The 24,923-nt window shown below is 37.5% G+C and overlaps 12 protein-coding genes and 1 non-coding gene across 13 annotated transcripts; 5 read left to right on the top strand and 8 right to left on the bottom strand.

The window, feature by feature from the left end:
- Positions 1-1,973: 1,973 nt before the first annotated feature.
- BDF20DRAFT_904689 (60S ribosomal protein L44) lies at positions 1,974-2,715 on the bottom strand (the record flags this gene model as incomplete). Its single annotated transcript, XM_053083065.1, has 3 exons — positions 1,974-2,068; positions 2,154-2,376; positions 2,713-2,715. The coding sequence occupies 3 exons, from the start codon at positions 2,713-2,715 to the stop codon at positions 1,974-1,976; spliced, it is 321 nt and encodes a 106-aa protein (XP_052939090.1).
- Positions 2,716-5,242: 2,527 nt separating this feature from the next.
- BDF20DRAFT_285905 (uncharacterized protein) lies at positions 5,243-7,727 on the bottom strand. The gene is made up of 5 exons (XM_053075089.1): positions 7,633-7,727; positions 7,536-7,568; positions 6,841-7,473; positions 6,570-6,776; positions 5,243-6,495 (listed from the first exon to the last, which is right to left on the bottom strand). Exons 2-5 carry the CDS (start codon positions 7,564-7,566, stop codon positions 5,384-5,386), a joined length of 1,983 nt encoding a protein of 660 aa, XP_052939089.1. The 5' UTR covers positions 7,567-7,568; positions 7,633-7,727; the 3' UTR covers positions 5,243-5,383.
- Positions 7,728-7,807: 80 nt separating this feature from the next.
- Positions 7,808-8,704, top strand: BDF20DRAFT_814285 (uncharacterized protein; the record flags this gene model as incomplete). The annotated part of the gene is made up of 2 exons (XM_053076959.1): positions 7,808-8,483; positions 8,607-8,704. 2 exons carry the CDS (start codon positions 7,808-7,810, stop codon positions 8,702-8,704), a joined length of 774 nt encoding a protein of 257 aa, XP_052939088.1.
- Positions 8,705-8,723: 19 nt separating this feature from the next.
- BDF20DRAFT_851870 (uncharacterized protein) lies at positions 8,724-9,309 on the bottom strand. The gene is made up of 2 exons (XM_053080041.1): positions 9,287-9,309; positions 8,724-9,218 (listed from the first exon to the last, which is right to left on the bottom strand). Exon 2 carries the CDS (start codon positions 9,065-9,067, stop codon positions 8,783-8,785), a length of 285 nt encoding a protein of 94 aa, XP_052939087.1. The 5' UTR covers positions 9,068-9,218; positions 9,287-9,309; the 3' UTR covers positions 8,724-8,782.
- BDF20DRAFT_813881 (S-adenosyl-L-methionine-dependent methyltransferase) lies at positions 9,152-10,238 on the bottom strand (the record flags this gene model as incomplete). Its single annotated transcript, XM_053076922.1, has 2 exons — positions 9,152-9,824; positions 9,901-10,238. 2 exons carry the CDS (start codon positions 10,236-10,238, stop codon positions 9,152-9,154), a joined length of 1,011 nt encoding a protein of 336 aa, XP_052939086.1.
- Positions 10,239-11,709: 1,471 nt separating this feature from the next.
- Positions 11,710-12,278, top strand: BDF20DRAFT_904696 (acyl-CoA N-acyltransferase; the record flags this gene model as incomplete). Its single annotated transcript, XM_053083068.1, has 2 exons — positions 11,710-11,837; positions 11,924-12,278. 2 exons carry the CDS (start codon positions 11,710-11,712, stop codon positions 12,276-12,278), a joined length of 483 nt encoding a protein of 160 aa, XP_052939085.1.
- Positions 12,279-12,507: 229 nt separating this feature from the next.
- Positions 12,508-15,960, bottom strand: BDF20DRAFT_851852 (helicase C-terminal domain-containing protein). The gene is made up of 11 exons (XM_053080040.1): positions 15,768-15,960; positions 15,601-15,697; positions 15,200-15,524; positions 14,845-15,119; positions 14,704-14,783; positions 14,549-14,644; positions 13,680-14,402; positions 13,430-13,600; positions 13,052-13,368; positions 12,892-12,976; positions 12,508-12,814 (listed from the first exon to the last, which is right to left on the bottom strand). Exons 1-11 carry the CDS (start codon positions 15,888-15,890, stop codon positions 12,560-12,562), a joined length of 2,547 nt encoding a protein of 848 aa, XP_052939084.1. The 5' UTR covers positions 15,891-15,960; the 3' UTR covers positions 12,508-12,559.
- A 74-nt stretch (positions 15,961-16,034) lies between these two features.
- Positions 16,035-16,669, bottom strand: BDF20DRAFT_285647 (uncharacterized protein). The gene is made up of 2 exons (XM_053075088.1): positions 16,524-16,669; positions 16,035-16,289 (listed from the first exon to the last, which is right to left on the bottom strand). The coding sequence occupies exons 1-2, from the start codon at positions 16,619-16,621 to the stop codon at positions 16,184-16,186; spliced, it is 204 nt and encodes a 67-aa protein (XP_052939083.1). The 5' UTR covers positions 16,622-16,669; the 3' UTR covers positions 16,035-16,183.
- Positions 16,670-17,367: 698 nt separating this feature from the next.
- BDF20DRAFT_t26 lies at positions 17,368-17,449 on the bottom strand. The gene has a single exon. It is a non-coding gene; the product is annotated as a tRNA-Ser (tRNA).
- A 175-nt stretch (positions 17,450-17,624) lies between these two features.
- BDF20DRAFT_285622 (P-loop containing nucleoside triphosphate hydrolase protein) lies at positions 17,625-19,563 on the top strand. Its single transcript, XM_053075087.1, has 3 exons — positions 17,625-18,831; positions 18,895-19,067; positions 19,152-19,563. The coding sequence occupies exons 1-3, from the start codon at positions 17,723-17,725 to the stop codon at positions 19,280-19,282; spliced, it is 1,413 nt and encodes a 470-aa protein (XP_052939082.1). The 5' UTR covers positions 17,625-17,722; the 3' UTR covers positions 19,283-19,563.
- A 120-nt stretch (positions 19,564-19,683) lies between these two features.
- BDF20DRAFT_904685 (uncharacterized protein) lies at positions 19,684-21,414 on the bottom strand (the record flags this gene model as incomplete). Its single annotated transcript, XM_053083064.1, has 8 exons — positions 19,684-19,920; positions 19,995-20,113; positions 20,197-20,329; positions 20,390-20,536; positions 20,608-20,712; positions 20,804-21,033; positions 21,233-21,313; positions 21,390-21,414. The coding sequence occupies 8 exons, from the start codon at positions 21,412-21,414 to the stop codon at positions 19,684-19,686; spliced, it is 1,077 nt and encodes a 358-aa protein (XP_052939081.1).
- Positions 21,415-21,684: 270 nt separating this feature from the next.
- BDF20DRAFT_832621 (uncharacterized protein) lies at positions 21,685-22,050 on the top strand (the record flags this gene model as incomplete). The annotated part of the gene is made up of 1 exon (XM_053078561.1): positions 21,685-22,050. One exon carries the CDS (start codon positions 21,685-21,687, stop codon positions 22,048-22,050), a length of 366 nt encoding a protein of 121 aa, XP_052939080.1.
- A 526-nt stretch (positions 22,051-22,576) lies between these two features.
- Positions 22,577-24,867, top strand: BDF20DRAFT_284890 (uncharacterized protein). Its single transcript, XM_053075085.1, has 5 exons — positions 22,577-22,801; positions 22,875-23,139; positions 23,236-23,319; positions 23,392-23,557; positions 23,645-24,867. Exons 1-5 carry the CDS (start codon positions 22,626-22,628, stop codon positions 24,664-24,666), a joined length of 1,713 nt encoding a protein of 570 aa, XP_052939079.1. The 5' UTR covers positions 22,577-22,625; the 3' UTR covers positions 24,667-24,867.
- Positions 24,868-24,923: the final 56 nt, after the last annotated feature.

Genomic DNA, 24,923 nt, shown 5'->3' with positions numbered 1-24,923 from the left:
TTTCGAAATTTAGTCCAATTGAAAAATACCTATTTGCATTTCAAAGCCAGATGATGGAGGAAGAGTAACATTTGAAACAGAATTGACATACGGACAGCATAGTCAGAAACTCTAGAACGCTCATATCATATAATTTATTTATTTTTCAATAACTTGGTTACAGTAATTCAAAAAACAATTTATATATTTTTAGCCTAGGTTTTCCGGACAAAATTTGTTCAGCTTGCGTTCTATCGGACTGTGAATGTTTACAGAATTTATAATGCTTAGTTTTACCAAGTAGTTCTTTCTTTTCAAAGCTTTCACCAGCAGTAAAGTAATTTATGTAAGCATATCGTCAAATACTCTACGGCTGTTGCAGTTTTTGTCCAATGGCCTGTTCGCGTTTTTGATATTTTTGCCAACCTGAATACCTTCGTCTTGCTACAAAGTATTGCTGCTGATTGCTGCATCGTATAGAAAGGACTGGCAGCTTTCCCTTCGAGAAATAATGGTGCTTTTTCAACACATTTCAGTAAAATATGTGCTTACAAAAGCAGCCTATATTATGACAAATACAGTCTATCAAGAGACCTTTCATTTTTTCAAGGAATTTCGTAACAATTTTGTTACAAGTACTGACTTCAGTTATACTGTATAAATTGGGTAAGGAAGGTCAAATTGTTTTGTTAAGCGTCCTAAATCTTTGCTGATATTCCGGAAAAAACAATAAATGGTTGCTTTTGGAGCTGATTATGCACAATGATTCAAAGAAAACGATTGGCTCAGTCGTTGAGAAACAAAAGGATGCAGCAATCAACAGTATGAAAATTTTGAAAGTATGGCTACTGGATAGTAAAACGGTAAGAATCTACGATTGTAAGTCAAAATCGGCTGTGCTGCATACTATTCAACAGTGGGCAATCAAAACAACTCACATTGCCCTTCCTTGAACGAAGTGGCAAATCAATGCTTTACTACTACACTGTTAGTAAGTTTGAGATACGTAAGAAAATCTATTATACGCGTACGTTCAACTGTCGCAGGTTTAACGCTGGCGCTAGGAGAGAGTAGAGAGATGAAATATGCGACGAGCACTGTTATGCGATAAAGTGAAGAGGAAAAGAAAAGACAATCCAACTAACACTTCTGTGATTTATAGTTCATCGCAGTTATCCTTGGCTTCAATCCGTTATTGCTGTGATTTATTAGATTTTCTAGGAAATGATAACGGCTTATTGACTATAGAATATGTTGTTATGATCATTGTATGCATTTGGAAGTGTGATAAAAGCAAGTAGGTTTAAATAATTTAGATGACAATAATTATATTTAAACGACTCTACAAATTAAGATTTTTTTTCCTCTGCTTTGTGAGATATTCATCGTGTTCCGGTCACTTACTTGAGCTATGATTCAACCAAACATTCCCGCTTGATATATAATCATGGTATACTCTCTTAACAGAAATGATGGAGTACTCAACTGAGTATCAGTATAGTGAAGCAAAGAGTTTTTTGATAGCAATAGTGCTTCTTCTGTTATGATGTTTGCAAACACTTGTATAGAAAGTGAAATGATCTCATCTTCTGCTAGAGTATGGAGACCTTGGTTATCAAAGATGACCTAGTTCGACAACCATTACGGCTCAACTTGTGAGAAATTCAAAGTTGACCTTTTTCAAAATAATAATCGCTAAAGATTTTAACCTATGATCTAACTTCCATTGGTTTGAAGAAAAAAAAAAATAAAACCAGGAGAAACCTTCTTCATCATGGCAAACAGAAAATGTTGGCTTTCAAAAGCGTTCTAATACCGATCCATGCACATGAATTCCCTCGACTTTACCGTAATTGTTCGTATATTCAAACTTCGACATTACATATTCGACAAGATATAAACTCTCCAAACTTCATAATACGGGATTCAAGAGAGCAGAAAGAGGACATCATAATTCATATCTTTTATTACATGCATAATATAAGCTGAATAATTTAGAAAACAAGAGCAGCACCCTTGGTCTTCTTGTCACCACCCAATTCGAAATGCTTACATCTCTTGATAGCAAGTTGCATCTTGTACTTACAAGCTAAGATTAGCAGACAGTATCATTAGTAAACCACTTTCAACTCATAATAAATTTAAGAGACATCTTTCACTAAAAATATACTTACCAGTACATTCAAGACGAAGAACGATCTTCTTGGTAGTCTTGGCCTTCTTGTGGAAAACGGGCTTGGTTTGACCACCATAACCGGATTGCTTACGGTCGTAACGTCTCTTACCTTGGGCAAAGAGAGAAGCCTTACCAGCCTTGTATTGAGTGACCTTGTGAGGAGTGTGCTTTCTACACTTGGAGCCCTTACAGAAGGTGTTACGGGTCTTAGGAATATTGACCTGTTCAATAACAGAAAAAAGTAAAGATTAAAATAAGCAAACGTTTGAATGTAAACTGGTTTTTCGTTGATGACGTTCAAAGATTGGAGAATATGATTTTCTTTTTTTTTTTTGTTAATTGTTGCAGGAGTCGCATCAATGTGAAATGGACAAAATAAAGTCTATACAAATGATGCTGTAATTGTAAGCACATTCTAGACTGCTAAGATCTTCTATCTGCCAATATCATTCGATGTGTTGTAAAGCGAGGTTTTTTCAAGGATGTAATCTACCCTCCAATCTTTGAACGGATATATCGTTTTCTACTATGGATAGGTCGAATGGATGGACACATACCATGTTGATTCAACTGTATGCCAAAAGAGAAAGAATAACACGGTTACATGCAAGCGCTTTGCTGATACGCAGCGACAGCAAGCAGTATCACCTTTCGAATTAAAATTTTTCCGGATCGGAATTGACCGGTCAGCGTAATACCTCAAAAAATGTGCCTATAAGCACTGAGGCTTAACGGCAAGATCGAATTGTTCCTGATTTTTCCAGCCTCTAGCCTAGTTGTTTCCAATAATGTTCAAAAATAGAAGAGGTCTTGGGGAATAATGAAATAATAGAATAGAAAAGTATATGTAAATTAATATGGAAGCGTACAATAAAATTGCAAATTGTTAGCACTCTTCTAATTATATGTTGTGGTTAGTCGAGTATAACAGTAAAATGGCCTTTTCAATTTGGCCTGTTGAGTTGTCAACTCTTCAAGACTGATAAACTAGTGCATGTGCTCTTACTATTTTTTTTTTGTGCTGTATACAACAAGAATAACATTTGTTGACAATGACCAATGTACTTGTTACTGGATATTTGACGAGGTGGTATGTAGCAGCACGTGAAATTACTACAAAGAGCTCAACAAGACCAGACTAGGTAAAACTTTATTTAATCAAGTTGTAACTAAAAAGAAAGAAAAATAGTTACTAGAAAAAGTTCAATATCTTCTTCATATTACCGGATTATAAAAGCTGACAGCTGAGATTCTACTTATTGAAGAATTATGTCTTTTCAACCGCCAAAGAATAGGACTATCCCTTGTGGAGTCTACCCATCATGCAGCAGTACTTACAAGAATTATTTTCGATGAAAAAAATCACATTCGTATGTGGATTTGAGGTTAGTAAACAGTTATGTGAAGGATGATCAAATCTCACTACCTTGTAACCATTCTATATACAAAGGCAGTGAACAGTCTTTATGATCTTTTTCTGGTATATCTTGAGGTTGAGTTAATAATTTCTACATACCCATACAACTGCTATAGACAATGTTATAATAGCATTGTATCCTAGTAAAATAAGTAAACTATACATCCTAAATGACAGCCTGTGCAATCCTAAGCGAGGTAGCTGATCCCTTGTAAGAGTCATTACTTATTTCTTATACTTTTCCTACTTCACGTTTATGATATCATCGGCAATGAGATATGACGATCAAGTACAATTCAGTGGTGTATAAAAGTAATCTATATCTTCTTCTTATTGCTATGATCCTAAAGATTTAGGCGCTTTCGTTTTCATGTTATTTCATTAAACTGCGGTAAGATACGCTTTATTCAATAGAAGCTGCATGGCTAGGCCGGCGCTGCCGACCGATACCCGTATGTGAGGATGGGCCCGCGGGACTCCTCAAGGATGATCCAATATGCAAAACTCATGGCAGTAGAAAGTCATCCAATGTATTGCTCCATTTGCCTATAATTTGAACATCACTTGTGGCAATTCTATGAGAGCAATTAACAATAACAATGATAGTTCGATATAATCTTAAAAGCATCATGTAATTTAACTCAAAGGGCTCAGGGGAGAGAAAAATAGTATGATTTCAGGCCGACAGTTATCAATACCAGCTTATCATTATCAGTGTAAATATGAATGAAAGTAAATCATCAACAGAAGAGTTTTTACGTAAATAGCTTCAATGGAAAGATATGACAGTCATTATAGGAATCCAATTTGAAGTATTCTTGCTTTTTATACTTTGTATGTGTTTGAAAGAACAATACCTATTTCACCAGTGCTTATTTAATACTTTTTTGTTGATGCGAATGAACGCTTCGTCTCTTAGCATGAGAGTACTTATTTTTCTTCTTTTGTTACTAAAAGAAGAGTAGTTTTTCACTTCCATTATGTCCTTGCTTTAAGCCTGTCTCGATAATTTTTACTATTCTCCCGGCTTGCTCTTGACGGACCATTTGTTGTTATGATTATTGGCAAAAAATGGAATATAGTATGCCGCGTACATAGAGTTTCAGGAACGAAGATCATTAAATTAAATTAATGGCTTGTACACATTTTTGCGACTATGAATGGTCTTTGATTTGTTTTCAGCTCGTGCGCTTCAAATATATGAAGAACATCTCTTTTTGTTGAAACAATCATTGCTATGACGCAAATGATTGACAAGAATAGATTTAACCACCATCACCCTTACCCTCGCCAACTGAAAATGGGGGGGAGGGGAAGAGATGTTAAAAGGTCATTGTTAGCATCGATTGTGGTCGCAAAACCGTGTCTTTTTTTTTTTGAGTTCTAGCAAAGTCAGATGGTATTAGCAGGTCAACATAAGCCTTTTTCCAGCGTAAAGCAAAGCAATGAACATCAATAAGTGAAAAGATGCTTTTTGATGACTGACCAGGCAGCTGGCTAACCAGGTTTATCAATCTAACCAAAGCTAATCTTCGACCAGACAGGCTATAAGGCCTAGTGAAAGTCTAACCCCAATCATTTGATACTGCTTATTGGTTCATTGTTGAGCAACAAGATTGAATGATAATTATAGCTATAATGCAAAAACTGACCAAAAGACAAGCGTGGTTATTACTGTTAAATTTTGATAAGCCTTATGCCACGATTCTAATTTCTCTGAGAAAAAGTATATTACATACTATGAGTAGCAAGCGGAATTTTTGAAAAGGATGTTATATAAATTTTGCCATGGGAGGAAGTTGACTGAGCTGTTAGTTTATTTCATTTACCAAAGGGCCAATCAAAATACAAGGAACTGTAGCACCTTCAGTCAATACTGTCAGATCTGGCTTCTTTGATGGTAATGCCAACAGACCATTGGCATTAACCATACTCAGCATGCGACTACTCTGTTGATTACCGGTGGACTGAGCGGTTAGTGTCCCATCCTCTGAATCGACACATACTTGTACACGGTGGTATTCAGGACGACTATCCAAGTATATATCATGCTTTATCTTGACAGGAACTGTTGTATGACTAGGACCTGTCCATCCTGCCATACGACGTAGACTTGGAACAACAAAGAGATAAAGCCCCACGCTAGCAGATACAGGGTTGCCAGGTAAAGCAAATATTATTTTAGGCGGTCTTTTATTTTCAGGACCCAACTGAAGTGTTGCAAAAGTTGTGGGTTTTCCGGGCTTCATCAGAATGCGACCGAAGTGGAGAGTAGCTCCTAATTTTTGCTCTAATATAGGCTTAACAAAATCAGCCTCTCCCATCGACACTCCACCTGTAGTAATAAGAACATCAACCTGATCTAGGGCTTCTTCCAAGCATTCTGTCATTTCATCTACTTTGTCACCAACAATACCCAAATCAACGGCTTCGAAACCTGCGGATTGCACAGCTGACAATAAAGTGATACGATTGGTATCTCGAATTTGGCCAGGTTTTAAGGTATCTGTATGGATATGGTCTACAACTTCATTTCCTGTTGACAATACACCGACACGTGGTTTACGGTAAACTTTGACATGACGCACTCCCACTGAAGCTAGTAAACCTATATCTTCGGTGCTAATCCTGTGTCCTTTTTTTGCTACCAATTCGCCTACCTGGCAATCCACACCTACTTCGCGAATATTATCACCAAATCGAGCCTGAGCCAAAATTTCAATTTCTAGCTCCTCATTCTTATTGGTTGGCGAAGCTTTGATAAGTTTGGTATCCTCAACCATAATGACTGCATTGGCACCTTCTGGAACCATACCACCCGTTGTTATACGAGTAATTTTTCCTTTATTTAATTCTTTCCCTCTTATGCCAACATTTGCGAGCGAAACTGATTCAACGGGATATATACCAATTCCATCTTCCGCTGTTCAGTAAAGAGTATATTTTTATTATCGTTAGCATAATTAGCTAAAGTACAATTGGCTTCATTTCACATACCATGAACAGCATACCCGTCAACTACAGATGCTCGGTAGCCAGGTACTGGTTCCATAGCGAAGACATCTTCCGCGAGGATATAATTAAGCAAGTACTGCGATACTGGCAAACTAATGATATTTAATGTCTTGATGTTCTCTTCAATGATTTCTTTGGCTCTCTCTACAGATATTACCGGGTAAGGCGATTTACGAGCGCGTCTTGAGACTTTACATAATAGAACAAGTTAATTTAACATCTTCTGAACTATTTAGCAGCTATGCTGTATTACCTGGAGTTTCTAGCGGCGTCGAAAGGCCTGATTGTGGTATATCTGCTTCATCCGAATGTAAATCATGTTCATGGTGTGAACAGGTATGCTGTCCTGATGAAGATTGAATTTTAGCAGCTGCACGGACGTTCGAAACACCACTGATTTGCCGATCTTGTATCTCACTATGTTGCTTTTTAACAGTCTCACGTGCCAGTAACAGATCAAGAGCATGGGGTAGTACCGGCATAATGGCTCCCAAATTCTCTTCACAGGCCTTCGGACTGCCAGGTAAAGTAACAATCAATGTCTTTTTAAGAATTCCCGTAACAGGGCGAGACAAAGCAGCAAACGGTGTGATTGATATAGATGACGATAATAAAAGATGCGTAAGCCCTAACGTTTCTCGGTCTAATACAGGTTTGATCGCTTCGGGTGTGACATCGCGCTCAGCAAAGCCAGTTCCTCCAGTTGTGAGAATGAGATTTGGCTGATCGTGTTCAGCCCAATTCTGAATGATTGACCGTATCGACTCCAGATCGTCCGGAAGGATAGAGTCCTTTTTGACATTGAATCTGCCGCTAGCCTCTAGTATTTTCTTTAACAGAGGCCCACTTTTATCAGCACGTCCGTCTTGAGAAGCCGTGTCACTGACTATTACAGTATTCTGTCAGTTTCCAGACGGATAAAATCATGCATTGATAATGATCTATTACCTGTCAAAATATGAACAATATACGGGTCCATTCCTAAAAGAGCTTATAGAGTTAGTTATACTATAATAACTGTTATATAAGTATTTTTCTTTTGTACCTGGTATTTTGATGTTGGTAGAAGAATAAGGGCGGATTTGGACCTGAACGGTTTCAAACCTCTTGTATTAACTTAATTTGAGATTTTCCATTTTCAATATTGATTTTTCCCCCGCCGTTTATCTTGTTTCTTCTTTCTGTTGCTCATTACCTCATTTTATACACTTTTTTACGTGATGGTCAGTACATTTGCGGCAATCATAACCTGCTTAATTTTGATACCCACCATACCATTGGTATTATATGCCATTGGTCGTCTACTGCCTGAGAGCCATATCGTCTCACGCTCTTTCAAATACAATACAACTGCTGGAATCTTGTGGACCATTTTGACAAGTATAGAAGATTACCCAGCCTGGCGGTCAAATATTAGCAAAATAGTTGTAAGACAAGATGATTATGAAAATGATATCAATAAGTATGAGGACGAACGCCGCGTAACATTCACAGAATATACACGGAAAAACAAGCGCACCACTGTGATTAACATTGAACAAGAACCCGGAAGAAAGTTGTTGAGAGTTGTGGAAGAGCGACCGTATATTATGCCAGGTGAAACTGAATCAACTAGTAAAGCAAATACAACGTTTAGCGGTTCATGGACATTCGTTCTTAAGCCTGTGGAAGAAGAAGAAAGAGCTGTAGTTTTGAAGATTACAGAACAAGGTGTTATCAAACAACCAATGGTTCGTACTTTCAATATGTTATTTGGGAATTATCGGCGCATTGAACGCTTCCTGAAGGATTTGAATAAGGAAGTTGCCTTGGGTATTCTTGATGAGGCCTTACGAAAGGAGGAGGCTGAAGAGGCGGAAATGGCAAAGAATAGCGAGGAAATACAACGACAGGAACGTGAGCAGCTTAAAGAAAGCGTTACCTTAATAGAAGGTAACAAACAAGCAGAAACGATTGAATCAAAAATCTTTGAAGCTGGCCCGGATGACAGCTTTCATCATAGTGCGTCAACGAACCCAGTCAGTGCCTCAATAGCTGAATCAAAATTACTGGACAAAGAATGGGATATGATGAATGAAGTGTGTGACGAGGAGTCACATAATGGAAATTTTGAATGAAAACTTCACATAATAAAAAAAAAAAAAAAAAAAAAAAAAAAATTAAGTAATTGTAAATAAGACTGCATACTTTATCATTTAATAAAGCTTCTTGAAACGAGCTACAAAAAAACCGCTTGTACGGCTATGGATTGGATCAAATCGTAGGCAGTAAGTGGCTATATCATTCTGCAGCCTCCTATCGATACTTTGTGTTTTAATTTTAGCAGGCTTGATATTGAAATTGGGTATATTTTCCAGCTTTGCGTTTGTAAAATTCTTCAGAAACCAAGCGACGTTCTCTTCATTTTGCGAGATTGACAAAGAGCACGTACTGTATACCATTATACCACCTTCTTTCAACATCAACCATCCTTGCTCCATCAATTTACGCTAGACAATATATTAGTTTTATGAATCACTGTATTCGAAATAAAGTTGGCCAAATATTCAGTACCTGTAGGTTAACTATATTTGATAATCTTTTTGGATCCATGAAGTTCTCTTCAAACTTGTCCCATCCCCATTTCTCATACTATAGAAAGCACAAAAAGTCTTTAAAAGTCTGAGTTGGATATATTTGACAACATTAGTAGTATTTACCTTCAGAATATGCAAAATACTGCCATCATGAGTACATTCAGCATCTACTAAAACTTTATTATACAATTGCTTTTCACTCATCATTTGTTGATCGTCAAATCTCAGCATTTTGGATGCGTAGAATGGTTTTAAATACTCAGTTTTTTGACGTTTCTTCTTAATCAAGCTGTCATCATCAGTCTCATCATCACATGGTTTATTGCTGCCTTCGGTCAATGAGTCATATTCAATAATTCTGTTGCCGAGTCTCGAAGGCGGTCGTATGGCAAAAGTTGTACTATCCGCTTCGAATAATCTCAACTTCTCGCCTACCTTGTATTTTTTTATCAGAGATCTACAAGTCGAAAGGCGGTGGTGTGCTATATCCACTCCAGTAGCAGTGCCAGTGCCGTCCCTTCCAAGTAAATTGGCAATCATACACAATTTAGCACCGGGTGCACAGCACATATCAAGTATCTGGTCATCTTTCTCTATTTGAAGAGCTTTCACAGCAATGGCTGAACTAACATCTATACCAAATATAGAACGTTCTTTATAACTTTAGGTTTATACTGAGTAAATGAATTATAGCAACTGCGTGTGGTTGTGTATTTGATTTGCTTTAAAACACGTACGCTGGAATATCAGAGATTCGCTGTTTGGTGTCGTTCAAATAAATGCTGAAGAAATCTTCCAAGCCTTCGACTGGATAGACTTTATCGGTTTTTAACTGAGAACGAAGATCTTCAACGGATGGTCTTCGATTCAAGGGCAAGTGAGTGTTTACTCGAACAAATCGAGGAAGCTCTTTGATTGTATAAATTTTAGGATCGATCTGATTCTTTTCCAGAAATGTTTTAAAGGACACGGGTAAATGTTCGAGGTTGAATGTCGTTGAGCTTTCTGTATCAGTAGTAACTACTGCGTCTATTTCATCGTCAACGATTTCTGTATTGACCGATTCGTAGGACATCGCTCTTATGCCGTATTTGTTTGTTTGCAATAAAAGGACCTATTGATAATTCGGGCAGCATTGATTAACTTTTGAGTTTTAACAGTCAGAATTGTAAGAGTACAGTCTTTTTTTTATCAGACACGTATAGTGATGACTATTAACTGCCCGTTTCTGCAAAAACAAAAGAAAGCGGACAAATACGCATATCATTTGATTCTTTACTGGAATACGGTTTAGCTATCATAAATAGAAATTCTGTCATTGATCACCTTGGAAAGTTGAAAATAACTGCCTTCGTAGAACCTTTGATGGTTCAGTAACCATCATGTGCCAACTGCTGAAGTAACCGATTGCGCGAGAACGGACATATTCTTAAATACAAGCTTCTGCTTCGTCTCCAAACAGTATCCGATAAAGCCCTGCTGAAATACCTTATCCCGAAAATTATCCAACCTGAAAGTGAATCCCTATGGTTCCAAATGTCCTGTTCAATCCAATTTGGAACAGCTAGTCGGCGTTAGTAAAACTCTGCGCATAGCCATTAAGCATACCCTCAAAACGATCTGGTTGCCTTAACCTCAACCACACACTCCAACTTGATCAAGCAGTGCCGATCAACAATCTGTTTTGACCCAATTATTTTGCTTCCAACGACATTTACCGAGCGTAGCCGCCGCCTTAGATGGCAATTAGGTTAGCTTCCAAACAACCACTCAAGTGAATACAGCGATATCCCACACGCATTCTCACAAAAAATTTTACCATTCAATTTTTAAATATGCATAACCGCCGTCAGCTGCAACGCACTGTTCTGACACAATTTTTCATCTGTTGAAGAAGCTCCGGACCTGACATATTAAACATAGTACCGCGGCTTCGGTCTCTTAGAGCACAGCATGGCTCATCGTTGCTCTTACTTCACGAGGCCAACTATTTTCAACGTGAGAAAACGCCCCCTTCCCCGTCAGAAAACGTTGCGCGGCGCCTATTAGATTTGCTTTTTGCGCCCCCCCAATACTCAATCCATTATCACCTGGCCTGCACGGTGATACCATACAATTTTCCCATTTCGTTTCCATAAAAGCTTTTTCTCAAATCCAATCTTCCTTTATGAACTGTTCAAACAGTTTCTAGTGTAACTTTTTGTGTGCCCATCGGGTGAAAATAATATTGTCCATAAAATCAAGTTGCAAACGTACTATAACTGTTCTACTCTATCAAATACGCGGCTATTTTATAATGCTTTCTTGATCCTTGAAGGTGTGCATGAAAAATTCCAGGCAAATAGTCTACCAATACTCAAAATACCGTAGCGTATCTTTTCACAACCATCAAAAGAAGCGGATACAATATATTAAAAACCACAGCTTCCTTGTCACCAATTCTATGCTTACTATCCAGTCACGCATATTTCTGAGATAAAAAGATCGATGATTTGGGAGGGAAAATGTCACAGATATTTCCTCCTTGCAAACAGCGTAATCGAGATATGCCAAATTATATCAATATATCTGTAGTTCATCTGAAAAACCCGGAGGAGCTTGATAGAGCTTTACGTATACGGAAACAAGTTTTTCATGTTGAACAGGGCTATTCTATGGAAATAGAACTTGATGGGTATGCTCAAAATGTATTTATTCGTTTTATTTGAAGTAATAAAATCGGATCGACGTGTTGCTAAAATATTATACCCATTCTATCAGTCAAGATGATACAGCACAACATTGGGTAGCTACTTGTGATAAAATTAATGAAGACGGGACAATCGAGCACAATTTTGATATTGGGGTGGTCCGCTTAATACCTAAGGAAGAAGGTGTTGCAAAATTAGGACGCCTTGCAGTTCTACCATGCGGCAGAGGCCTCAGTATTGGCAAAAAGTTAGTCGATGCCTTCATTGCTTACTGTAAAGAGAACGGTTTCCATACCATTGTCTTGCATTCACAATACCCTAGACGTGGATTTTATGAAAAATGCGGCTTTTCTGCCAAAGAAGGCCAAGATCAAGTGTTCGAAGAAGCTGGCACACCACATATCAAAATGTGGTTACATCCTTAGATATTGTCATTGCGGCTCTCTCACTAGACACATGTCTTAACGCATTTGACAATTTTCATCACTAATTAAGTAAGCAATAAATTGTAGTGGTTACGAATTTATTATTTTAGTTGAAAATTGGTATCTGTCCTAAATCGTAAAATCCAGGTACAATCACGAATAGTGTGCTAGAATCCATAAGGGATGCTTGCTATAAAAGTTCTGCATACAAGATGTTTCTTGCCATTACTTATTTTTTTTGTTGATTTTTTTCGTTTTTTTTTTTTTTTTGGTTCTTGAGCCTACATATTTCTCTTCCCTCGAAAGAATGTCGACACTTTGTTCATAACCTTACCAAATTTGTCTGAATGCTCTATATGGCTACCAATCCATTTGGGTAATTTTTTTTGGATGCGCATAGTTGAATATCGTTTATCTAGTAAAATAATAGTAGCATAATCTCCACGATGACGAATAGCTCTACCGATAGATTGGTTGACACCTCGCATACAGAGATTTTCGTAATACTCCTTTCCAGCGTTGATATTTTCATCCTTCTATCGATGTAGAGTATATTAAAGATCTATTTTTACAGTTTATTCATCACAGACATGCAATAAATTGTCCAGCTTACCGTGCTCTGTTGTGCAAACTTGATTTTTTCGATTAATTCCACGGAACCTCGGTTAGCGAAAGGAAGCCCTACCATGATAACCCCTCTGTACAGAGTTGAATAAAAATTTTAAATTATGGAACGTAAAGCGACAATTTCTTAGGGTTCTTTTCTTTCTTACCTTCCCAGTCTATCCGAGAAATTAATACCTTCCGACATTTTACCATTTACGACACACAACAACAGTGCTCCCAAGTTGTTGTCCGTTGATTCGATTTGTAAAGTATAATCTCTCAATGTAGAATCAACTTTCTTGCTTTCTCTCGGCTCTATGAAGACCTTTTTCTTCTGTTTCACTCTAGATAGAATATTGCCACTTTCAACCGATAGCCAACGTTTGTAGGCTTGTTCTAAGAATGTGAAGCTAGGGAAGAAGCATACAACGCCATCAGGTATAATGTTACATAAATTGGCTATCGACAGACCTGCTTCATCTATCTGTTTTAGTTGTTTTAGTAAATGGCCCGCGTTCAATATCATTATGAATCAAAGGGCTTACCAGTTTAACATCTTGCCTACTCTCAAAATTGAACAGTAGCGGTTTTCCTGTCGGACCATGCTCTAGACTAACGGTTAACAGGTTTGTAGGCGGAATAATATGCCCACAAGAAAAATGGGTTATCCTATCTTTTGGCACAGAAGGGAATAAGTAGTTCATGAAGTCCGTAATCTATGAACGTGTCAAAAATTGTCATGTTGTTATTCAAGAGGCAGTGTCATTTTATACCACGTTTTAGCAATTCACGTACTGGTTCCATTGTACCGCCTGCTAAAATGACGCTCCTCGCTTCTTCTACTATTGGGCTGAACGCATCAGCAGGATTTAACAGCATGTATTTCACAGCAGGTATCGAACTTTCAGCGTCACCAAAGGTCGTCACAATACGGCCATCTTTGTCTGAATTGGTTAAGGTCATCAAAAATGCCTCAATTTGTGTAAGAGTCAAAGTAGAGGTTTTCAAGACCTCTGTGGGTGGTGTTAAATCGGCTTTAGGATCTTTCAGAAGCTGTTTTTGCCTTTCTTCTTCTTCTTTCTCACGGGCCATATCAAGAAACCCATTCAGCTTGCGCGAAAGGCTGCTGACTTCAAGATAACGTTGAATTTTAAACATATTGATGTGATCGATAGAAAGCGCATGCAAGAAGTCATTTACACGTAAAACACTGTCTTTTCTCTGCATCACATCTTTCGGACTCAAATGGTTCACTAGAGCTCGGATGATGAGCAAGATTTGTCTAATGTAGACTACGTTTTTACCTGCGAGTCTTGCTCTGTATTTCTCAACGTACAGTTTCAATTGATTACCCGCCAGTGTTATCTGTGATAATGATAACTGTACAGTATGAAGCGAGGTTATGGTTTCCATCAAATTATGCGCCTCATCAAGGATAACAACGTTGTTCTTTAAAGATATACCCAACGATTCACGAGTATTTGCATGAAGCAGATTTTGATAAGGTAGCACTATTAACTAAATTAAGATATGGATGAGATTTCCTGCTCGCGTTGTACTTGTTGAATTGAAAAGAACATATCTAACTCTGCGGAAGGATAGTGGCTCTTAAGGTCATAGAGCCATCTCGCGCCTGGAGTCATTATTTTATTGGAGATCCTTACTCTAGCTGTCTTCACCGTATGTCTAGTTCCGTAGTAAGGGCAAATTTGAAGCCTCTCACCAACTGCAGCCAAATCTTCAATGTCCCCAACCTCAGCCTATTGAGCTGCATCAGTGGACGATTATCGTTGCCGTTTTCATAAATTGTCTACCTTACCAAGGCATGATCTCGGAATTCATTCCACTTTGATGTATTGTCCACTGCTAATAAATAAGGGCACGGCCCTTTCTTTGATGCTGAACAAACTGCTCAGCATGATCATTCTTTCCCTACTGTTCGTCTACCGTTATAACTCACCTTTCTTTTGTAGATCCAAACAAGCTTCATTGATTTTTTGCACATTGCCCAACTGTCTGACCTCTTCATTTATACAAAGATGATTTCTGGAGGCAAGTGATACCTCAAAGACATCGGATGCATAAACAGTTTTTCTGACTTCATGAACGAATTGTGATAACTGAGAATGAGTTCTTGATGCGTAAAATATTTTCGTTTCGTTTTCGAGTTCGATATTCTCATCGTTATTCTCATCTTTATCGTAAGCAACTGTTGGCTTCGACTTGGTTTCCAGCCTAGTGAATACGCTGCATGAGCCATAATGACTAAAGAGCATCAAGAATTAACATTTATTTAGACTTATCGTAGCCATTACTTTGCCAGAAGAGCTTGAACCTCCTTAGATAAATTGCTGTCAACTTCTGCTTTAGGTTTACGACTACCGCTGGAGGAAGTATCTTCCTGATCACTGTCGTAATCATCCAGAAGAAACTCGTCAATAATTGCATTTTCTGTTTTGACATTTCTTCGTTTTTTGCTGTCTTTGTGTATGGTAACATAGTAAAGGTCTTTATTTCTCTTAAGGAGTCTCGCTCTTTCAACGCGCTCCTTCAAATCAGATTTCTGTTTCCTTAGTTCTTCTTGCGCTATAACTTCTTCTGTTTGTCCTTTCAGTGCAGCGATCCAGGAAGGTTGTTCGGCTATGTCATAACATTATGAACATAGAACATCAGTCCGCGAATGGATCATTTAAAATCGCCTATATGGTAGATCTACCTTTCGAAGTGATTGTTGTTTTCGTCGGTTGAGATTGTTTTTCATCATCGTCTTTTAACCATTTTAAAGATCCACATATCAAACTAAGTGATTTACCCTAAGAAAAGCGGTTGTTACATTGAATATTTCGGAAGCACGTTGAGAAGAAGTTGGCTCTGGTATATTACAGTTCCTGTAGGGCTTTCGAAGATGCCGATCTTGCCGGCGGAAAGTGTCTCATATAGCTCCTTCATGAAATCATATTGAATGTTATAAGGTTCAAAAGGAAAGCCAAAGTTTTCAGAATTCATCGCTCGTGGATCGTAAAAGAGATCTATTGTCGCAAGTTCACAGTTGCTGCATAAAAAAAAAAATAAAAAAAATAGACTTCTTGCTTTAGAATCAGACACAATTAAATGTTCAAAAAAAAAAAAAAAAAAAAAAAAAAGACCATCAGAAAAACGAAGTTGAATATTGTTATAAAAATCATATATGATGATTATTCTCATAAAAGTGGTTATAAGAGAAAGATTTCAAACTTTCTATGCCTACTTATTCACATCTTTTGCTAAGCTTACTTTAGCAGTTTATTCTTAAACAATGTTCAAAGAAAAGTCAGGTCTACACTACGTGCCCACGTTGCAAATAATAAAACGGAAACAAGGGTTAAGGATACAAAGAAAAGACCCTTCCGGTAGTAGTACATGGCTCTATATAGTTATGTAAAATAAAAAAGGCATTAAGACTATAATCCACGAAAACCTCTTTGAGAATACAAGAAGATATGTTTGCAAAATTGTAATTTTGCATAAGGATGATCACCGCTAACTCAAGAATGAGAAAGGGAAGGCATCTCTCTAAAATTATTTTCTTTATTCTCAATATCTTCAATTCCTTGGCGTCACGACATGATGAACTGCCTTTATAGGTCACTCAATCCTTACATTATGCGACAGAAGTGCACGAACTGGCGTTTGGGAGAGATTAAGAAATATAACGAATTTATGATAGCTGTCAATTTATACAAAAGCATGTCAGACATCAATATGGTTTGTTATAAACAATATGGAGTATAGAAGAAGTGGGTATGTTATCAGAAAGAAACTAATTTGTCTCGTTGTGCTTTAAACCCGGAGAAAAATCATATATTTACCGCTTGCAGCCGTGGGTGGTTTTGACTGTCGTCAATTAGCCGCTGCTGTCACGTTTTAGCAGATACCATCGACCTCTTAAAAATAATGTTCAATTTTAAGGTCGCATTCCCGTAGTCGTGCTTTGAAGTGGCAATTAGCTGCTTGAAACGAGAGTTACTTGTCTTATTCTGAAGCCATCCGTTTTTGAAAAGCCTCCATATCGGTATTGATAAAAAGGGGCAAATAAAGCATTTTAGTTGAATAAACCTACGACTTCGAAAATGGTACAAGAACTGTTGACAAATTGAACAATTTACAGGAAAAGAGAATGCTAAAGGTAACTCCTACAAAATAACTTGCCAGTGTTCCCTGTAGTAGTTTTTTTTTTTTTTTTTTTGTTTAATTCAAGTGCTTTTGTCGTGTTATAACGGTGATTTATTATACAGTATAAAAGGAACATAGCTGTCTTAAGAGAATAAAGAATCATCTTTTATCTCCTTTCTAAAACTTAGTGTTTATTATAAGAGTACCCTTGTTATATTGTTAACTCAGTGCGCGACATGTTATTGTGATCTTTAGTAGGCAACATTTTCCCTGAAAGAAAAATAAAATAAAATAAAACGCTACAGACACTACATAAACGTCAAGGCAAAAACGTCGCCTGCAGGATTCGAACCTGCGCTCCTGGAAGGAAACAGCTTAGCAGGCTGCCGCGTTAACCACTCCGCCAAAGCGACTATTTAAATTAATTTAATAGTAAATAATTGTCGTGGTAATGATAAGAGTTAGCTCACGTGATCAGAAGTAGCCCTTGATCCTGTTCGGGTAGCTCGAAACGGAGTTATTAATGAATGAACAGCCGCTGGTCAATCAGCGTCCAATTTTTGTGGGATGCCGGATCATTCTGTTGTACGAGACAAGCTTCAGTAAACCGAACAGTTTAAAATTTAGTCCGCTGTGGCTTCTAATTATGCCATTGTTCTCAGCAAGATCTGATCTCAATAGTTACAATGACAGAAACCCGAACCCTCAGTAGAGTTGCAGCATCGCAAAAAAAAGGATTAGCTTCTGGGAAGAATATATCAAAGTCGTTTGTCGAAAAAAAAACCAGCTTTAGCGATCTTGGACTCGACGATTGGTTATGTGACACACTGAAAGCAATGGCAATTAAGGAGCCTACAGAAATTCAAAGAGAATGTATTCCTCCCATTCTTGCCGGCAAGGACGTTATTGGTGGTGCAAAGACCGGTTCCGGTAAAACAGCAGCATTTGCCTTGCCGATCTTACAAAAACTATCGGATGATCCTTATGGACCGTTTGCATTGGTACTCACTCCAACGAGAGAGTTGGCTTTTCAAATTGCTGAACAGTTCAGAGTGTTGGGAAAAGGAGTTGGAGTGAAAGAATGTGTTGTTGTAGGTGGCATGGGTAAGTTAAGGCTAATGTATTTCAACTGTCATTGTATCTTTCTTTGGTGTAATATGGTCGTATGCTCAAAATTTTCATGTTCCATATTAGATATGATGAAGCAAGCTTTAGAGCTGTCCAAAAAACCACATGTTATTATTGCAACACCAGGGCGGCTTCGAGATCATATCAGAAGCAGTTCAGGGGCAGTAGATTTAAGACGATGTAAATTTTTGGTCATGGACGAAGCAGATCGTATGCTGTCACCAACATTCGTTTCCGAATTAGAAGTGATATTACCTTTATTACCCAAACAACGACAGACTTTATTATTCACAGCTACTATGACAGAATCTATATTAGCTCTGAGAGATGCTGAAGAAGATCCTAAAAAAAAGCCATTTGTTCATGTCTGTGACATGTCGGTATCGACTGTTGCCACATTAGATCAGTATTACATCTTTGTCCCTTCACAAGTGAAGATGGTTTATTTAGCACATCTGCTGCGTACTGACGACCTGAAGGAAAAATCAGTGATTATCTTTTGCGGCAGATGCTCGACAGCACAATTAATGACAGATACTTTGAAAGAACTTGGCATTAGGTGTACAGCTCTTCACTCGGAAATGACACAGCAGGAGCGATTAAATTCTCTAGGAAAATTCAGAGCTGAAGTGATAAAGATCCTAATTTCAACAGATGTTGGCTCTCGGTAAAGTCGAAGCATTAGATACACTGGCAATTGAAGATAACTGACAGTAGTCTATATTACTAGTGGTCTGGATATTCCTTCCGTCGAATGTGTTTTGAATTATGATATACCCCGAGATCCTACAGACTATATTCATCGTGTCGGTCGTACAGCTCGTGCTGGTCGAGGTGGTAAAGCTATATCAATTGTAGCCGAGAAAGATATCCAACTAGTACAAGCTATTGAAGCTCGTATAGGTAAGCTTGGCTGCTCTTTTTTAAGTGTGGGAGTTCAGGTTAGATGCTAAACATTTTGCTTCTTCATTCCATCATTCTGTTTAGGTAAACAAATGGAAAAATATGATGTGGATGAGAATGAAATCCTAGAAAAATTGTCAGAAGTAACAGCAGCTAAGCGTGTGGCCAGTATGGTAAGGATTTCAAAATTGCAACCTTCCACTGCGTGTGCATAATTCGAATTTTGTTCCATTTCAAAATAGAACTTACACGATGAGCAAACAAAAGGTCATGCAAAGAAGAAGAAGAAAACACACAAATAATTGTCGTTTATTCGATTTAAAGTGTCAGTCTTGGGAATAAAAATGCAGCTTGGAATTCATATTTACGACCATGAAATTTTATTTGACTCTCTATTGACAATTTGCTGCCAACCATCAGTATTGTCTCTTAACATAATTGATCATGAAACGTTTTCACAAGACGTATTTGTTATCTATTGTTCTAGAATCCCTTTTATTCGTATTGTACTATATTCAACAAGCCCGATTTAAAACAAGAAAATTGTAATTTTTGAACATCAATGGTGCTCTGCAGTACAGTTTGGTCAAAGAAAGGTAGTGTTAATTCTTCCGCCCTAGCTTAAGCTTGAAGTCGTATTAGAGTTGGCTGAATTAGTTGAAGCTGGTCTTCTTCTGCCAGGCGCAACAGGTCTCTTAAAACCCTGCCTTGCTCCTCCAAGCATTTGAATTCTATTTCCTACAATACTACCAGTGGAGTGTGGTGAATCGAAACCGGATGACTTACTGGCGCCAATCTTCAATTCTTCTTCAAAATAAGCTTTGGTTAAGTCTTCCAGATCGCTTGTTTCAAACTGATTATGTAAAAGTCCTTAGCAAACACGCAGCGGATCTTATTTTTGTGAATGTTCCTTCAATTTCCAATTACCTTTTTACAAACGTGAATAGAAGCATTGTTTTCTGCTGCTGCGATAACATTTGATTTCGATGACGAATACAACATGCGTTCTCTGATTTTTGATTGTGAAGGGCATGTATAAATGAACACTACAAGAAATATAACACCCGTATAAGTTCCAAACCAAGGCACAACTGATTCCCGTTCAGCTATTTGATGTTCTCCTATCTACCTATTGTTTCTTCTGCTCCATTATCATAGTTATAGAAGGTAAATCTAGGAGAGTTTTGAGAAATAGTTTTACTCAAATCGTCAATTCCAATATTCTGCACGTCGACCAAGTCTATCCTTTCATTATCTAAACACTATTTTAATGCATTAGAACTGCTAAATTAATAGTTTCGTAAGTCTTGAGCCATTCTTACCAATGAGACGAAGTTGTGAGATCGATGCTCTTTTTCGGCTTGCAATGAACAAAGAGCTTCAATAGCTTTTTCAGTCAATGGAAAGGCAACTCCTGGAGCATAGCTCTTTCTGGTACTTGTTCCCTGATAACTAGATACTGTTTTCGCCTTTTTTTTTTGGCAATTTGGGTTATTAAAAGGCTTCCTTCGTCTTTTTGACAGTTTATGGTTTCTCATACCTCTTCAGCTTTGATTTCTGCAAGCTCTTGTTCTCGTCTTGTCAATGGTGCTTCTGCCGCTTTGTGAGCCAAGTGCCTTTTGTAGCCTTCCCATGTGAACTCAGCCTTAACAATTTTTTAACATTTAGGGATTGTTTTTCTTACATTTAGCCTTTTCTCATGGCCCCACATTTCTATTCTTTATCCTTTTCCTCACCTTTTCCGTACCATAAATATTGTCAACAAATCTATAATCACCTAATTCCTTAGTTAAAGTAGCCCTTGTGGAAGCATAGAGCATTTTATCTCTGACTTTAGCATTATCAGGTACGTAACAGAGAAAAAGCCACTTGTATTCTCCAGTGGAAGTTGTTCTCTCGTCCAAACGAACAAATATATAAGCGGGTGTAGTTGTTTCAAGATAGTCACTAACATAACTTTTGTAGTCTGAAATAAGTCGTGCGATAAGGGTTAATAAAGAGGTATTCTCAACAGTCAGCTGCTGAATGCACACAACGGATTACCGCTTTCGAAATCACTTTGAACGGACGATATACCACTTGGGACAAGTGATTCTTATATTGTAAATGAGTTATGCAGTAAGTATTCAATGTTTGCCTTTATAGTCTGGCTTTTAAGCGGTTACCATTGTCAATAGAAACACGAATAACACGAACATTGCCATTAGAAACAGCATCTGTGAAGGCTTTAGAGAGTTCCTCCGAAACTATAATATTTCGTACAATTTATTATCAGCCTCAACTGCTTTCATATATATCATGAGATAGACTTCATCCTTCTACCTTGAATACCGCTTTGGTGAGACATTGAAATGTTTGATAATTGTAAAGCCAAAGAAATTAGTTTGGGGGAACTCAAACGTGTACCATGAAGATACAGTCACAAAATAAAGGTTCTATAATTATCCTTTTGAAATCTGCAGCCCTAATAACAGCATTGCTATTGCTTCTCACCCTCTTTCTAAGAAATTGACGCCTCTTTTTAAATGATTTGATTTCAATTGATGGATAAGATCCGTAAGAAATTGGGAAGGTCGAATCAAAGAACAGGATTAGATAACCTTAACTTAGCAATAGCATGGCCCAAAATGTAAGCGCGAGTTTCAATGGCTTTGTCTTGAAGGCTGAAATGTTTGGGAGATTGCAACCCATAAGAGCACCTCTGCTGCCGTATATGTATTGTTTTGAGACTTGTACTGTTTGGTATGCTATAGCAGTTGCAAGCAAGAGATATATGTTCGCAGCTTTTTACGCTCATTTTATAACACATGGTTCCGTACATCAACTTTGTAGCCCGTGTTTCCATTTATCGCGATATTTTTTAGATGATTTGATGGTAGAGATCGCGCTAGATCTTCTGTTAAAAGATCTTTTGACTTTGGCTTTGGCCTTTTCCTTTTCCTGCCTTCTTTTCTGTGAGCTTTTTCGCTTATGGTTGCTTTAGACCCAGTTTCTCCTAACCACTATATTACCACTTTCCTTTTCTTCTTTCGTACAGAAAACATTAATGACATGAAGAGTACATCATATTATCTCGTGTAAAATAAACATGGGTTGCTTGGAGATCTAAGCACCATCGAACGAAGTGAATGTAGTTCATTTTAAGTAGAGTTTATCCACTATGACTTTACGCACAAAAATTGATGGTCGCATGTAATTGGAAGTTGATTTACATCGATAGATAGCAGCAGCAGGCCCGTGTTTAAAATATAGAAAGATTGTGGTTGTTGCTATATCTTTCAGAAATGTAGTTGCTCTCATACTCTTTCGTGTATTTCTAAACGATATTTAACTTTTTAACGATTTGGTGATCCTTTGCAAATACAAAAGAACTTGAACTTCACAAATGAACATGCTTCACAAAAACCACTGGAGTTAAAAATTTTCAAATTCCTGCAAACAGGTAAACAAAAAAAAAATAAAAAAAATTAAGAGAATGTTCGCCATTACAGCACTTCTTTCTTTTCATTCTCTCGGTTTTGAGTGATTGAAAACGATAATCAACGTTTTATTACTTCTATGGCACTTGTACAAAGTATTTTAGATCAGTCAGCTTACTATAGAAAATTAAAAATTGAACTTGATAGCGAAAAAAATATTGAAAATGAACTTGTACAAGTGAGAGCACATAGACAAGAATTAGAAAATCAGATTCGTATCAAGAAAGCTGAAATTATCGCTCTGGAAGAGAACTCGTAAAGTGCTATAAGTCACCGTTGAAAATTTTAGGATTGTGTTACTAAAATGTATATATAATGAAATTGAAAGTAAAAAGGAATACCGTGATGTACGAGATATGAGACATTTATCTATACGATCAGCTGCAGCCACATTATCAGGCAAAAAAAAAGAAAAGAAGGCCAAAAAAGAAGCCAAATATCAATTAGCCTTTGAAAACGAGCAACGGTCGAAGAGAGAGTTGGACAAATTAACGGCTAGTTACCAGGCTCTACTTCTGAAAGAAGAAACACTAAGTCGACAAAGAAGTCAATTCAAGGATGGTCGAAGCAAATTTGAATCACTTTTGGAACAGGTAAACTAGATTGTTTCCAGTTGCTTACAAGGGTAGTATCTTACCCTGCTCTTATCACTTACTGATTTATTGTTTTCTTCTATCGCACAATGGAAGATTTTTGTTTCTGAAGATCCTGATTTCCCTTCGGAACCACGCTTGAAAGCTGAGTTGGTCAATTACAAAGAACAGAAAAGATTGGTAAATGTGATAAATAAGTAGGAAATCTCTATACATTATACCTTTTACTGAGCGACATTGATCCACTATTAGGCAAATCGTGACAATGAAAGATTTCGGGAAGCAGAAAATGCGCTTGCAAAAGCCTTAGTAGATGTTAAAAAAGCGATTAGATTGATAGATGAGGTTGTTCATTATGTACCATTTGAGCTTTTTGCTGGCCCAATCATTGATGAAGAACAAGTAACTTACCTAGAAGGTAAGATATCAATTGGAAATATCTGATTTATCGATAAATAGAGCTCTAAGTTAATTTCTTTTGTTCTGGGATTCAATTTGATTGAAGCTGCTCGAAAAAGGACATGGGAAGTCCAACGTTTATTGAATAAGGCACGAACAGTTTTACCAGAGATACCATACCCGCAAACGTTGGATGTAGTGACGAATAATCCTTTATTACAAATGCACTTGAACGCCAACTATATAGACAGTGCATGGAGAGGTAAGATAATTCTGGTAGTATTGACGAAAAAGACCAAGATTAGCATTAAGCTCTCTTTTCATCAATTTATAGCCAAAGCTACTCAGTGTTTCGGTTTATTGGCTACAGTTTATAAAAATACGCAGAACTCAATCAATTGGGTAAAGCAGTATAAAGAGTATGCGCAAGGGGCATTGATCCGTTTGGAAAAAGCTGTCGAGGATGTAAAAAAGTCACTGTTCGCAGAACGACAAAGGATCATTGAAACTGTATTGTATAATTATAATAATTTAGATCAGACAACAGCAGCAAGAGCAGCGGAACCCTCAACCTTGGCTGCTCCTATACCCGATATACTTTCCAGCAGTTATCAAAATGAAATCAGCGACCTACCACCTCCACCTATGTATGAAGCTCCCACTGTACCTTCTGATGGACAGCACCAACAGCACCAGCAGTCAATAGATCATCCAGAACATCAACAAAATCAGCATTTGCCCGTTATCCCACAAGATATGACTCCTCTGTCGTCTTTTTCTAATCTTTCAATAAGTGATCCAATAGCTGAAACAGCATCATCAAGTTTGTCACCAGTGGCAAACCGTCACGATTACAATAATACAAACAGTACTAGACATATATATAGTCCCGATACCAATGTCAGTACTTCATTTACACTCGATAATATAACTCCTACTATTCTCTCTACTACTACTTCAACTAATCTTCCTGATTCACAGCATCCGCCGGCATTTCCGCAACCTCCAACACCGCCTAGCCACTATGTAAATCTTGACACAAGTAACATCAGCAGTAACAACAACGAGCAATATGTATCTCATAATATCAATAACCCATTTCGATCACAGCAAGTAGAACGACAATAGATTTTTAATGAAGTCAATAAAAAGTTCTAAAATCCTTCGCTATCGAAACAGTTTTCATGATCAGTCATTATGTATATATTGGTTGCTTATAGGATATTGAGCGAATATATCTTGAAGGTGTGTAGTAATGAAGCAAATCAGCCACCAACATAATAAAGATTAATTCATTGAGCGCCCAATTGTACGATTTACATGAATAAAACAAGAGAGTTATTTAATGCAGCTAAACAGTAAGGTGTATTGTATTATTTTTTACA

Source organism: Mycotypha africana (genome assembly GCF_025528875.1).
Source record: "Mycotypha africana strain NRRL 2978 chromosome Unknown BDF20scaffold_2, whole genome shotgun sequence".
In the NCBI taxonomy this organism is placed as follows: Eukaryota; Fungi; Mucoromycota; class Mucoromycetes; order Mucorales; family Mycotyphaceae; genus Mycotypha; species Mycotypha africana.
Note: the sequence above shows the minus strand (reverse complement) of the source record. Positions and strands in the feature narration are given on the sequence as shown.

Excerpts from the sequence above, each read along its gene's own strand:
- BDF20DRAFT_285905 (XM_053075089.1), bottom strand. The coding sequence starts at position 7,566 with ATGGACCCGTATATTGTTCATATTTTGACAG. Across the intron at positions 7,474-7,535 it reads TATTGTTCATATTTTGACAG|TCAGTGACACGGCTTCTCAA; the intron begins GTAATAGATCAT and ends ATACTGTAATAG. Across the intron at positions 6,496-6,569 it reads TGACGGGTATGCTGTTCATG|CGGAAGATGGAATTGGTATA; the intron begins GTATGTGAAATG and ends TTTACTGAACAG.
- BDF20DRAFT_851870 (XM_053080041.1), bottom strand. The coding sequence starts at position 9,067 with ATGGAGCAAGGATGGTTGATGTTGAAAGAAGGTGGTATAATGGTATAC.
- BDF20DRAFT_851852 (XM_053080040.1), bottom strand. The coding sequence starts at position 15,890 with ATGAATTCTGAAAACTTTGGCTTTCCTTTTGAACCTTATAACATTCAA. Across the intron at positions 13,601-13,679 it reads CAGGCGGTACAATGGAACCA|ATTACGGACTTCATGAACTA; the intron begins GTACGTGAATTG and ends ACACGTTCATAG. Across the intron at positions 12,977-13,051 it reads TTCTCGGATAGACTGGGAAG|AGGGGTTATCATGGTAGGGC; the intron begins GTAAGAAAGAAA and ends AACTCTGTACAG.
- BDF20DRAFT_285647 (XM_053075088.1), bottom strand. The coding sequence starts at position 16,621 with ATGTCTGACATGCTTTTGTATAAATTGACAGCTATCATAAATTCGTTA. Across the intron at positions 16,290-16,523 it reads GTGCACTTCTGTCGCATAAT|AGCCATGTACTACTACCGGA; the intron begins GTAAGGATTGAG and ends ATAACTATATAG.
- BDF20DRAFT_285622 (XM_053075087.1), top strand. The coding sequence starts at position 17,723 with ATGACAGAAACCCGAACCCTCAGTAGAGTTGCAGCATCGCAAAAAAAA. Across the intron at positions 18,832-18,894 it reads TCAACAGATGTTGGCTCTCG|TGGTCTGGATATTCCTTCCG; the intron begins GTAAAGTCGAAG and ends CTATATTACTAG. Across the intron at positions 19,068-19,151 it reads AGCTATTGAAGCTCGTATAG|GTAAACAAATGGAAAAATAT; the intron begins GTAAGCTTGGCT and ends CATTCTGTTTAG.
- BDF20DRAFT_284890 (XM_053075085.1), top strand. The coding sequence starts at position 22,626 with ATGGCACTTGTACAAAGTATTTTAGATCAGTCAGCTTACTATAGAAAA. Across the intron at positions 23,140-23,235 it reads TTGAATCACTTTTGGAACAG|ATTTTTGTTTCTGAAGATCC; the intron begins GTAAACTAGATT and ends GCACAATGGAAG. Across the intron at positions 23,320-23,391 it reads ACAAAGAACAGAAAAGATTG|GCAAATCGTGACAATGAAAG; the intron begins GTAAATGTGATA and ends ATCCACTATTAG.